Raw genomic sequence first — 14,030 nt, forward strand, 5'->3', positions numbered from 1 at the left:
AATTGAATTGGATTCTCTTGCTAAATAATTAATTAAAAGATTTAATTATTTGGTTTAACATAAAGATAATTTATTCTATGTTGATTCAGATCTTAATATTAGTTCATCTCTTGTTTCGAATATTTAATCTTAATTATAATTTTATCCACCATAAATTTTATTTTCAAAGAGTGAAACATTGATAGATTTTTATGTTTGTAGAATTATTAGCGGTATTGACTCTCACCAACCATTTTCTCTCTCTTTCTCACACATTTATATTCTTAAATATTTTCTTAGTTGTTGTTTAATAATTGAGTATTTTTCAATATTACATGAAAAATTGATTAAAAAATATTATTTGAGTAAGAAAATAGTTCAAATATGATATAAAAATATATTATCGTGGGGGTATTTTTTTTATTCTCAATTTCAACTCTTTATACATTCCATTTAATATTACTTTTATTTTTTCTTCGTATTTGATATTATGTAGTGGTAATGTATTGCCATACGGAGGATTCTTATGAAATTGATTTTATTAAACCTTTCTACATATTTTTAATAAGAAGTTTATAGACAAGATTTTATGAATTTTAAATATTAAAAATTAGTATAGAAGGTATTGTAGTCCAAAAAAGTAGGTTATTGCAGTTTTGTCCTTTTCCTATGAGTCCTTCCGATTAATAAATATAGAGTTATAAATAAATCCGGACTCAAAATTTGTTCCTCTATCATTGTTGGAACCAAATTGTAAATATTATCACGTAGATAAGTAAATGGGTTAAATTCATTGTTAAACTTTACTCACAAAATTAACGACAAGTCCTTTTACATTTAATTTGAAGCTAGTGTGAGTAGTAATCTAAAACTAATATGATTATAAGACTAATATCTAGAATTTCGGTTATATCCTTTTATTACGAGTTATTATGCTTAATATTATAAGGTTATTTTTGTAAACCGACATTGTATTCATGCTTTTATAATAATATAGATAAATATATAGATATAGATTATTTTACTATTTTTAAATATTATCAAATAACATCTAATAATTTTTATATTTTTAATCAAAGCTGAATTTGAGTAAGAAAATGTGATTGATGAAAATTCGTATAACCGATTCCACTTATTTGAAATTAAAGTATAGCTAAATCACTTAATAAAAATAAAAGAAAAACCAAATAGTAATTAGATACTCCTATTCATCATCTGATAACGTGGATAACAGATTTTTCTATAACAGATGAATGTCTGATATTCATTCCACTACATATCTCTGAGCTTCACCACCACAATGCCATCTTCACTCGCCCTTTCTTCTTTCTCTCTTCTCACTCACCCCACCACCCACCACCACCGAACCACCCATCTGCGCCCACTTCCATGCCGTTCACTTTCCATTAAATCTTCCATAGACAACAAGAAACCACCTTCTACAAAGCCCAGTTCATGGGTCAGTCCAGATTGGTTAACAAAACTAACCAGCTCACTTACTTTGGGCCAAAATGATGATTCTAATATACCCATTGCAAGTGCTCAGCTTGAGGATGTTTCTGAACTATTAGGTGGGGCTCTTTTTCTTCCATTGTTTAAATGGATGAATCAGTATGGACCCATTTATCGACTTGCTGCTGGGCCGAGGAATTTTGTAATTGTTAGTGATCCTGCTATTGCTAAGCACGTTTTGAAGAATTATGGAAAGTATGGTAAAGGGCTTGTAGCTGAAGTGTCTGAGTTTTTGTTTGGTTCTGGTTTTGCCATTGCTGAAGGTCCTCTTTGGACGGTAATTTTGCTTTCCTTTATTTTGTTTTGTTAATTATGCAACTTGATTGGTTTTGGAATGAAATGGGCCCAAATTGAGCACAGTGGATATATTTGATTTATATAGCGTACTCCAACTAGTTTGGCATTGAGGCGTACATGTTGTTGAAATATGCACTTCGCATGCACATTTTGTAGATATTGCTTTGACACTCACTTGGTGTTTATCAATGAAATTTATAATTTTCGATGGCATTTTGGTAATTCAACTTTAACTAAGGAGCTTCCCACTTTTATATTAGTATATATATATATATATAGATTTATTGACTTATCTTAAGAGAATAAAGGATAATGCAGCATAAAATGAAATATATTGGAATGACTAATGAGTTAGGCCCAAGAAGAGCAAAATGGATATAGAGGATTGGTATAGCTAATCCAACTTGTTTCGGATTGAGGCGTAGGTTGCTGAATTTTATGCTTCCTTTGTAGTTGCATTGGAATGAAATGGGTCCAAACAGAAGCGGGTCCAAGATTTATCAAAAATTTGATAGGTTCAACTTTTACATTTCTTAGTAATGAACACATAATACTTTTGAAATTATGGGTTCAGAATTCAATACTATTTGTTAAATTTTTTTAGTGTTTTTTCACATTTATATCTATATTCCATGTTGCAACTACTGGGTTCAGATGAACCCAACAATTATGGCCTAAATCTGTCAGTAGATCCAAATAGAATGGAATGAATATAGAGGATTCATACAGTCAGCGCAAGTGGTTAGGAATTGAGGCGTAGTAATGGATATTGTTGAATTATGCAGCATGCACCTCATGGTCAAGTTTGACAGTGAGACACAGTTCCCTTTTAGTTGGTGCCACACAAATGAGAGATCTTTAGTAGATGATTAAAATGAAAGGATAATTCTTATGAAACATTAGTTTGGTAATTAGGGTCAATACGTTTACATCTTCTATTTCTGTGGAATTTGGACTCGGTCTGGTGAATGCTAATTTTCTTGATGAAATTTAGATGTCCCAAGGATTCATCTTTTCTGGCTAGTTTGAATTGTTGCATGTTGGTAGTTTAATTGTGATACACACGGCATAAGACAAAGCACACTTTAGGGTACTGAAAAGCTAATTTAATGTCAAATTCAATGGTGACCTCTAGTTTGGTATAAAACAATGTAATATGAAGTTCCTGTAAACCATGGTTTATTATTGATGAATGTAATTGATGATTTTTAGTTAGTTTTTATAATAGAGGGAAAGTACAGTACCCTAGTGTAACAATATTATGGCCACCAATGGTGTTGTTTTGAGCTTAAACCTAATTTGATATAGGCAAGGCGAAGGGCTGTGGTTCCATCTCTTCACAAGAAGTACTTGTCAGTAATAGTTGATCGGGTCTTTTGCAGATGTGCTGAGAGAATGGTGGAGAAACTTACACCTGACGCAATTTCTGGGTCTGCAGTAAATATGGAGGCAAAGTTTTCTCAACTAACACTTGATGTTATTGGTCTTGCACTCTTCAATTACAACTTCGATTCCCTTACTACTGACAGTCCAGTTATTGAAGCAGTTTACACTGCGTTAAAAGAAGCAGAACTCCGTTCAACTGATCTGTTGCCATATTGGCAGGCATGTCCTTCCTATACTTGAATGGTTTTTGCCGAGGTTAATCTATCTGATTATTTTGACTGAGCTTCCATGTTTTTGTAGATCAAAGTCTTATGTAAGGTCATCCCACGACAAATAAAGGCTGAAAATGCAGTTTCTTTAATCAGGCAAACTGTTGAAGAGCTCATTGCAAAGTGCAGAGAGATTGTAGAATCTGAGGGTGAGAGGATTAATGAGGATGAGTACGTGAATGATAGAGATCCAAGCATCCTTCGATTTTTGCTTGCTAGCCGAGAGGAGGTTGGCCAATAGTTAAACTCATTTGATACATAACTGATAGAATTTCCTTTCTGTTTTGGATTACAAAACTTCTTTGAAACTGAACTTCATTTAGGTAAATAGCATCATCTATGATATGTTAAGGTGAACTACAGTTAGTACCACTGTTGTAAGAATTCATGCAATCAGAGTCATAGTCATAGCTCCCAAGGGTATGGCCTAACAGTCAATTAAGTGGTGAAAATCATAGAGCTAGGGTTCAAATCTCAGCAGACACAAATTACTTAGGTGATTTCTTCCCATTTGCCCGAGTCTTGGTGGGCAAAGTTACTAGGTACCTGTGCTAGTGGGAGGTAGCAGGTACCCTGTGGAATAGTCGAGGTGTACGCAAGTTGGCCCGAACACCACCAATATATAAAAGAGTCCATACAACATACTTATAGGACTATGTTCTTTTTTCTTTTTCCTTGTATAGTCTAGCAGAATAAAGATAAAGCAAAATTTTCTTCTGGCCTTTATAACTGTTGGTTGCTTTGTTATATTCAGAGTTAATGTAGTTGATGAACAATCAAGTGAAGCCAGCAATGGTAGTTTCTTGTTCAGATTGTAGAACTCTATTGTTGTTCTTCCATTGTTTCTCTTTTTCTAAATATCATTTGTTTACTTTTCTTTGACATTTTTGAGTCAGCTGAAATAAAGAATTATTAGTTCGAATGATTCTTAATATTGATGATATGATTTTCTAGTAGATCGGCCAACTAAAGATGCACATTGCATGCGTATAAAAATATCACATGGTGGCTCATTGACTTATTGGAAAACTTCTTCCTCAATCCTATAGGATTTGACAACTTTCTATATTGAGAAACATCCAAAATGGCCCTGGGACATGAGAATTACCCATTTTGGGTGACGCCAAGTTTCAAACTGGTGTGATGCCAAGAATCTCATCTTGAGCTTATACTTAGCTAAACTCCATCTTCCATAGTCTGGCACCACTGAGAAGGGAGTCCTCAGGTTGCTCGCTTGGTGCCAATGAGAAGGGTTCTTAGAGGAAGGACGTCTCTTCCTTCCTTAGCTGCCATTATCAATTGATGAGTGAATTAGGTGCAAGTCCGGTTGTTTATACAATGATGATAAACTTGAATTAGTGCCTATATCCTTAGCGTATCTAATATGTATAGTTTCTTGAAGGAGATTCATACAAATTTGACATGTCTTAGTGCTACGACTTTTTAACTTTTCCCTTTTTCCTTTTTTTTTTCTCCCCGGTTTTTTCCTGCGGGGTTGGTTTGGGATGTGCGTGTGGGTGGGTGGGGGTAAATATGAATCTTGCACATTTCTAACTAGTTTCTTAATTTTACATCCGTTAAACATTTGAGTTAGAGACTTCAATTAGGATTTGATGTTTTCAATGAAATACTCCCTCCATTTCAATTTAGATGAGGTAGTTTGACTCAGCACAGAGTTTAAGAAAAAAAAGACTTTTAAAACTTGTGGTCTTAGAAGCTTAAGGGGTAAAAGCTTTGTAGGCCCATGACATTTGTGTGGTTATAAAAGCTTCTCATTAAGGGTAAAATGGGTAAAATGAAGAGTTTAAAGTTGAATTATTTCCAATTGTAGAAATGTGTCATTCTTTTCGGAACGGACTAATAAAGAAAGTGTGTCATCTAAATTGAAACAGAGGAGTAATCATTATTCACAAACTTGGCCATTCAATCTGATTGCATTTCCCTCAAACCAGAGCTTCAGTCTCTCTAATTCAACACGCAATGCCCTTGGTTTATAAAGACCATTGGTGTATATCAGTATTGTTTCAACAAACCAAAACTATAAGCGAAATCCAAATCTTGCCATGTGACTTTCAATCATTCAATTGACATGTTTACTTCTTTTTGGAGAAAAGGATTGATCATAACATATCTTCTTAAAGACAAAATACTGCAGATATAGCTTAATATGAATTCTCTATGCATGCTAACTTTCTGAATTTCAGGTTTCAAGTGTACAACTTCGAGATGATCTTCTATCCATGCTAGTTGCTGGGCATGAAACCACAGGTTCAGTTTTGACTTGGACGTCATACCTGCTGAGTAAGGTGTCTCCAGTTGACCTTCATCCTTGAATCCTTAGTTCCCTCTTAATTTATCACACATTTTATGTTTTTCCAACTTGAATGACAGCAATAAACTGTGCCACAGCGAAGTGCAAAGTTACATTTCTTTTAAAATATTTTTGTGCATATTCTAGATGTATTCGCCACCTTAAATTCAGCTTTTCGACCCTTTTACGTTTAACATGTTGCTCATGGTTTCTTATGGAGGTAAGCACTTACTGCCACAAGTACAGTCAGAAAATTACCCAACTCTTCTGTGTGTTGTCAGAGGAGGAACTATTTGAAGGCAACCTAATTGTTGTGAGTTCTGTCTCCATGACATTGACGTTAACTAAAATTCCTTCCTGTCCACAGGACAGTAAATCATTTTAAAGGTTGAATTTGAAGAAAAAATGTCTGAGCCTGTGATGTATGGTGACTTATCTAAAAAAGAGAAAAAAGCCTGGGAAATATGGTGCTCCCAGCAGCTAAAAGAAATGCCATTTGAAGAGCTTTTTCTTACCGAACAATAATACTGTTTGGAGAACTTACTGAGAATTGTTTTAGTCGTATGTTCTTAGCTAAAACGCATTTGCATGATGTCACTTATGGTAATGCATGTTAATCATGTTGTCATCACTGTCAACCATTATTCTGCTATTTAGGAATTCTTAACAGGTTTTGTTGCCCTTTTACCTCTATATAGGTGGAAATCCAGTTGTTTCATTCTAGTTTTCGTTTTGGATATGTTTTGGTCTTTCTTTAAAAAAAATTGTCGATCCTGTGAGCATATTTATTTCTATAATAATTCATAATCTTCTATTCGATAAAAACATGGTGCGTGACGGAGACTATGCAGACTATAAAAACCTGTTGTTCCCTCACATTTTATGTTCTTAATGCAGAACCCTTCCTCCTTGAAAAAAGCACATGAAGAAGTTGACAGAGTTTTGGGAGGACGCGCTCCGACCTATGAAGACATGAGGAATCTGAAGTTCTTGACACGGTGCATAACTGAGTCACTCCGACTTTATCCACATCCACCTGTAAGTTCGTCAATTTCTCTTCTCCTTGTGGACTTTATCGTTATGCATTATCTTCTTATTGTTGAAGTTTGGCAAAATGCCAAAGTCCCACATTGGTTGGGAGTTAAGTTTGGAGGGGATTTTTCCCCTATAAAAGAAGGCCTAATGTTTAGGATTGAAACACACCTCTCATTTGCCTTCTCATCTGTTTAAGGCATTTGTATCTTCTCTCTTTAGTATTATTTCACTTGTATTTTTGGAGTGGAATAAAATATTTGGTTGTGTCCGAGGAGTAGGCAAAATTAGCCGAACCTCGTAAATTCTGGTGTTCCCTTTATTGTTGTTTTATTGTCTTATTTATTATTTGGTGGCTGTCATAATTTTTGGTATAGTAGTTGTGACTTATTCACACTATATACATTTGGCTTCCGCAACAATTGGTATCAGAGCCAAGGTACTGTCTAAGTATGCTCTGTGGTTGCAGCATAGTCTGATCTTCCACATCAGAAAAGATTTATCTTGGTAACTGAGTCAAGGTTCTGTCTGAGTATGCTCTGTGGTTGCAGCTTAGTCTGATCTTCCACACCAGAAAGGAAATAATCTTGATTTGTGTCGTCAGCTATTAAATAATATTTGTGTCAAAGATGAGAGACAATAAACAAGAAGAATCTACATCAAGTGTCAACAATACGTCATCATTGGCATCTTCGCTTATGACAAGAATTGTGTCAAATGCGAAATTTGCGGTCGAAATATTTGACGGGTCCGGACATTTTGGGATGTGGCAAGGCGAGGTTCTAGATGTCCTTTTTCAACAAGGGCTAGATCTGGCCATTGAAGAAAAGAAACCAGATGTTATTGGAGAAGAAGATTGGAGAATTATCAACCGTGTTGCTTGCGGTACCATTCGATCCTACCTTGCTAGAGAGCAGAAATATCCATACACAAAGGAAACTTCTGCAAGTAAATTATGGAAAGCACTGGAGGATAAATTTTTGAAGAAAAACAGTCAAAATAAATTGTACATGAAGAAGAGACTGTTTCACTTCACCTATGTTCCTGGTACCACGATGAATGAACATATCACCAGTTTCAATAAGTTGGTTACAGATTTGCAAAATATGGATACAACTTATGATGATGGTGACTTGGCCTTGATGTTGTTGGCGTCACTTCCTGATGAGTACGAGCACCTTGAAACTACTCTACTCCATGGAAATGACGAAGTTTCTCTCAGAGAAGTTTGTTCGGCTTTGTACAGCTATGAACAAAGAAAGCGAGAAAAACAGAAGGGCGGAGAAGGAGAAGCACTATTTGTGAGGGGTCGTCCTCAAAATCAAACGAGGACAAAGAAGGGAAGATCCAAGTCAAGATCCAGACCCAGCAAAGATGAATGTGCCTTTTGTCGAGAAAAAGGGCACTGGAAGAAAGACTGTCCGAAGTTGAAGAATAAGGCCAAACATAACAATGGAAAGGCCATTATGGATTCAAATGTAGCTGATTGTGATGATTCAGACTTCTCATTAGTTACAACAGAGTCATCAACATCATCAGACATATGGTTGATGGACTCGGCTTGTAGCTATCATATGTGTCCCAACAGGGACTGGTTCATGGAATTTCAAGAAGGAGAATATGGAGTCATCCACACAGCGGATAACAGCCCTCTTACCTCATATGGCATTGGTTCAATACGATTAAGGAACCATGATGGAATGATCAGAACATTGATAGATGTTCGATATGTACCGGATTTGAAGAAGAATCTCATCTCTGTGGGAGCCCTAGAATCAAAAGGGTTCAAAATCATTGCAGAAAATGGAGTGATGAGAGTATGCTCCGGTGCACTAGTGGTAATGAAGGCTAATCGGAAGAATAATAATATGTACCGCTATCGTGGCAGTACAGTTATTGGGACAGCGACAGTAACATCCAGTGACGACAAAGAGGCAGAAGCAACCAAGCTATGACACATGCGCTTGGGACATGCTGGAGGAAAATCCTTGAAAACTCTATCAGATCAAGGATTGTTAAAAGGAGTAAAGGCTTGCAACTTGGAGTTTTGTGAGCATTGTGTTAAAGGGAAACAGACAAGGGTTAAATTTGGTACAGCGATCCATAATACTAAAGGCATTTTGGATTATGTACACTCTGATGTTTGGGGTCCTTCCAAAACACCTTCATTGGGTGGGAAGCACTATTTTGTAACCTTTGTTGATGATTTTTCCCGAAGAGTATGGGTGTATACAATGAAGAGCAAAGATGAAGTGTTGGGAATTTTTCTCAAATGGAAGACGATGGTGGAAAATCAGACAGGCAGGAGAATCAAGTGTATTCGCACAGACAATGGAGGTGAATACAAAAATGATCATTTCAATAAGGTCTGTGAAAATGATGGCATCATCCGACACTTCACTGTTAGACATACACCACAACAGAATGGAGTGGCAGAACGTATGAACCGGACCTTGCTGGAGAAGGTACGGTGTATGTTGTCCAATGCTGGCTTGGGCAAAGAATTTTGGGCTGAGGCAATTACATATGCATGCCACCTCATTAATCGTCTACCATCTGCTGCTATTGATGGCAAAACACCATTTGAAAAATGGTACGGAAAACCTGCTGTAGATTATAACTCTTTGCACGTGTTTGGCTCAACTGCATATTATCATGTGACGGAGTCAAAATTGGATCCAAGGGCAAAGAAGGCTATTTTTATGGGAATTACTTCTGGAGTCAAAGGATATCGCTTATGGTGTCCTATGACAAAGAAAGTAATATTCAGCAGAGATGTTACCTTTGATGAATTTGCTATGGTAAATAAGGTAACAGAAGATACCAAACAAAATGAAGGTGCTTCTAAGCAGGTGGAGTTTGAGGGAAAATTTATTTTTCCTACACAAGAAGCAGAGGAGGAAACAAATGAAGATTACCCTCTGGAAGGAGAGCCAGTAGAGGAGATTCCAACTCAGGAATCTCAACAACAACTTGAATCAATAGCAACCAGCAGGCCAAAAAGAACAATAACGAAACCTGTTCGTCTCATAGAGACGGTTGCTTGTGCAACCTCAATTGTAGCTGATGATGTTCCTACTACTTATAAAGACGTTGTCCAAAGTTCAGAAGAAGATAAGTGGAGGATTTCCATGAATGATGAAATACAGTCCCTTCATCAGAATCATACATGGAGATTGGCCAATCTCCCGAAGGGAAAGAAAGCAATTGGGTGCAAATGGGTATTTGCAAAGAAAGAAGGATTTCCTAACCAATTAGATGTTCGCTACAAAGCAAGATTGGTGGCCAAAGGATATGCTCAAAAGGAGGGAATTGATTACAATGAAGTGTTTTCTCCAGTTGTAAAACATTCCTCCATTAGAATTATGTTGGCTTTGGTAGCACAATTGGATTTGGAACTAGTTCAGATGGATGTAAAAACTGCGTTTTTACATGGAAACTTGGAGGAGGAAATCTACATGACTCAGCCAGAAGGATTCAAAGTTGCTGGAAAAGAAAATATGGTGTGCAAACTTGAAAAATCGTTGTACGGATTGAAACAATCTTCTAGACAATGGTACAAGCGATTTGACGAGTTTATGTTGCGGCAAGGGTACAAGAGAAGCAAATACGATCATTGTGTGTATTTGCACAAGCTTAAAGATGGTTCCTTTGTATATCTTCTCCTATATGTTGATGATATGTTGATAGCTTCCAAGAATTTGGAAGAAATTGATAAGTTGAAGATTCAACTGAAGAAGGAGTTCGAGATGAAGGATTTGGGTGAGGCAAAGAAAATTCTTGGCATGGAGATAATTAGAGATAGACGTTCAAAGAAACTCTGTTTATCTCAAAAGGAATATTTGAAGAGAGTACTTCAACGTTTTGGCATAGATGACAAGACTAAGCCAGTTAGTACTCCACTTGCTTCCCATTTTAAGCTAAGTACTACTATGTCGCCAATGGATGAAGCTGAACGAGAGTATATGTCAAAGGTACCATACGCAAATGTTGTTGGTAGCTTGATGTATGCAATGGTTTGCACAAGGCCTGACATTTCACAAGCTGTTGGAGTTATTAGCAGATATATGCACAATCCAGGGAAGGAGCATTGGCAAGCTGTGAAGTGGATTCTACGGTATATTCATAATACTGTAGATGTCGGGTTAGTTTTTGAGCAGGAAGACAATCAGTCTGTAGTTGGATATTGTGACTCAGATTTTGCGGGTGATATGGACAAACGAAGATCAACTACTGGTTATGTGTTTACTTTTGCAAAGGCACCAGTTAGTTGGAAGTCTACTTTGCAGTCAACAGTTGCTTTGTCTACAACAGAGGCAGAGTACATGGCTATTACAGATGCTGTGAAAGAGGCAATTTGGCTTCAAGGATTGCTAAAGGAGCTTGGTGTTGAACAAAAAGGTATCACAATTTTTTGTGATAGTCAAAGTGCTATTCAATTAGCGAAGAACCAAGTTTATCATGCAAGGACGAAGCACATTGATGTTCGGTATCATTTCGTACGAGAAATCATAGAAGAAGGTGGAGTCACGGTGAAGAAAATTCATACTACAGAGAATCCTGCTGATATGCTGACAAAGGTGGTGACTGCGGTCAAGTTTCAACATTGTTTGGATTTGATCAACATTGTTGAACACTGAAGATTGAAGATGAAGACACAACCAAAATTTGTTATTGAGAGAGAATTGAAAATGTGGAATTTTGCCAAGGTGGAGATTTGTTGAAGTTTGGCAAAATGCCAAAGTCCCACATTGGTTGGGAGTTAAGTTTGGAGGGGATTTTTCCCCTATAAAAGAAGGCCTAATGTTTAGGATTGAAACACACCTCTCATTTGCCTTCTCATCTGTTTAAGGCATTTGTATCTTCTCTCTTTAGTATTATTTCACTTGTATTTTTGGAGTGGAATAAAATATTTGGTTGTGTCCGAGGAGTAGGCAAAATTAGCCGAACCTCGTAAATTCTGGTGTTCCCTTTATTGTTGTTTTATTGTCTTATTTATTATTTGGTGGCTGTCATAATTTTTGGTATAGTAGTTGTGACTTATTCACACTATATACATTTGGCTTCCGCAACACTTATAACCTGATTTTATGGAGAACTCTCTTTATTAGGTTCTAATAAGAAGAGCTCTAGAAGCTGATGTGCTCCCTGGAAATTACAAGGTCAATGCTGGTCAAGACATAATGATTTCGGTATATAACGTTCATCATTCTTCAGAGGTAAAATCTAAGAACTTTTTTTTATCTTTTACACTCTTTCTTGTTACTGTTATTGAGCTTTTTTGGAAATTTTCCTTGAAATTGTTTCTGCTTACTCTTCAAGTTGGTATGAATGATTCCTGTCCGCAAATGGGTTCTTCTTCTTCTTCATGGGGCTATAGGACATCTGTTTGACTTGGTCTCTAACAACTATTTCAATCATTTGTCTATTCCTTATTGCCTGTTTATGTGGATATATGGATCCACCTTTTCCACTTTGGCTTTGCTTAAATTAAGCCTACAACTGGGAGGGAGCTTTCTGGTCTGTTTCAAGGAACAGAACTGGATCCTATATATTGTCCCACCATTTAATTTAAATTTTTTTTTTGGTTGCGAAATACATTTCAAAGCTCATTTTTTATCCAATGAAGTGTTCTGTTCCTGCCTTTGAAAGGCACAAATACATAAAATAATTGTCTTCGCTGTCTCTTTATTTTAGGTATGGGAAAGAGCAGAAGAATTTGATCCTGAAAGATTCGACTTAGAAGGTCCAGTTCCAAACGAAACAAACACTGACTTTAGGTATTCATTTCAGCCAATAGCTTGTCTGAGTAGAAGATTATTACTCTATGCAGTTTTCTACATTCAGTTTATGCACAGCTTGTCTGAGTATCGTAGAAGATTGTCATTCATGCATTTACTTGTTGCAGATTCATCCCATTTAGTGGAGGGCCTCGAAAATGTGTTGGCGATCAATTTGCATTGTTGGAAGCTACAGTTGCTCTTGCAATATTTTTGCAGAACTTGTCGTTTGAGTTGATTCCAGATCAAAACATTAGCATGACTACTGGAGCAACCATTCATACGACAAACGTAAGATTCTCACCTAAGACTAAGAGAGCTATCTTCTTGTTCTAAACTGGTTAACACCTCCTCCTATAAATTCTTATGTCTGTTTGTTCCGTTGCAGGGTTTATACATGAAAGTGAAGCAAAGGCAAAAAGAATCTGTTTTGGCTGCATAAACATTATATGCTCTGTAAATTTTGCAACATGAGAAAGTTATCTACATTCTTTTGAACATTACACCTCTTGCAACAAGGACTTGGGGTAACTTATGTCAAAATTTAAGTTCACAACAGTAAATAAATTATTTCCTTGACTTGACGAGAATCGGGGGGGAAAGAGTGAAAATGTGTATATATAACTGCCAAAATAAAATTAAAAAAAAACATTCTATTAAAATCATCAGTATTGCATAGTATCTATTTTTTCGCTCTGGCATTATCTTAATTTGTTGACGAGTCACGTTCAAATGGCAAAAATTACAACTCCTCTTGCATTTCTGTCTTCCAACATCTACTATATTTAATATCTTAACCAGTCACATACATTTTGCAAAAACATGAGCCTTTTGTATAGAGGTGTACATGGACCGGATTGGTTCGTTTTTTATCAAAACCAAACTAAATCAACTATATCGGTTTGGATTGGTTCGGTTTTGTCGGGTTTTTCGGGTTTTCGATTTTTTTTGTTACATGAATATTATTTCAATCTTACTTTGTTAAAATTATAGATAAAGTTTTGATAAGTGAATATATGTTTAGTAAATATAGAAAAAATTGACAAACATATGATCTATTAAAATATTCTAATGGGAGAATTTTTTTAGTAACACATGATAGTTATTTTCTTAGTCGTCTAACAATAATTTTTCGTTAATTTACGCTTTCAAGGTTAATACATGAGAGGATCCCAAATATTTCTACATTTTCTAAAGAAAATTCACTATAAAGTCTTAAAAATATAAATAAAATTTATATATTTAAATGTCGGTTTGGTTCGGTTTTTTTTACTCAATACCAAATCAAGTCAAACCAAACCTAGTCGGGTTTTTCAATCGGTTTGGTTTGATTTTTCGGTTTGGTGCGGTTTTCCGGTTCGGTTTGAACACCCCTACTTTTGTATTTCTTCTCAAACTTTTGAACATTGTACATTTATTTCTGAAAATAAATAGATTCTTAAAGATTAGAAAGCTAAAATTTAA

General features: G+C 35.9%; 1 protein-coding gene across 1 annotated transcript; it reads left to right on the top strand.

Annotated features, from left to right (window-relative positions):
• The first annotated feature begins 1,217 nt into the window (after positions 1–1,217).
• Positions 1,218–13,156, top strand: LOC104210223 (carotene epsilon-monooxygenase, chloroplastic). Its single transcript, XM_009759065.2, has 9 exons — positions 1,218–1,768; positions 3,097–3,393; positions 3,475–3,672; positions 5,648–5,749; positions 6,652–6,792; positions 11,898–12,005; positions 12,484–12,566; positions 12,695–12,857; positions 12,955–13,156. Exons 1-9 carry the CDS (start codon positions 1,280–1,282, stop codon positions 13,006–13,008), a joined length of 1,635 nt encoding a protein of 544 aa, XP_009757367.1. The 5' UTR covers positions 1,218–1,279; the 3' UTR covers positions 13,009–13,156.
• The last annotated feature ends 874 nt before the right edge of the window (positions 13,157–14,030 follow it).

The sequence above is a fragment of the Nicotiana sylvestris genome, chromosome 12 (assembly GCF_000393655.2).
Source record: "Nicotiana sylvestris chromosome 12, ASM39365v2, whole genome shotgun sequence".
Lineage (NCBI taxonomy): Eukaryota > Viridiplantae > Streptophyta > Magnoliopsida > Solanales > Solanaceae > Nicotiana > Nicotiana sylvestris.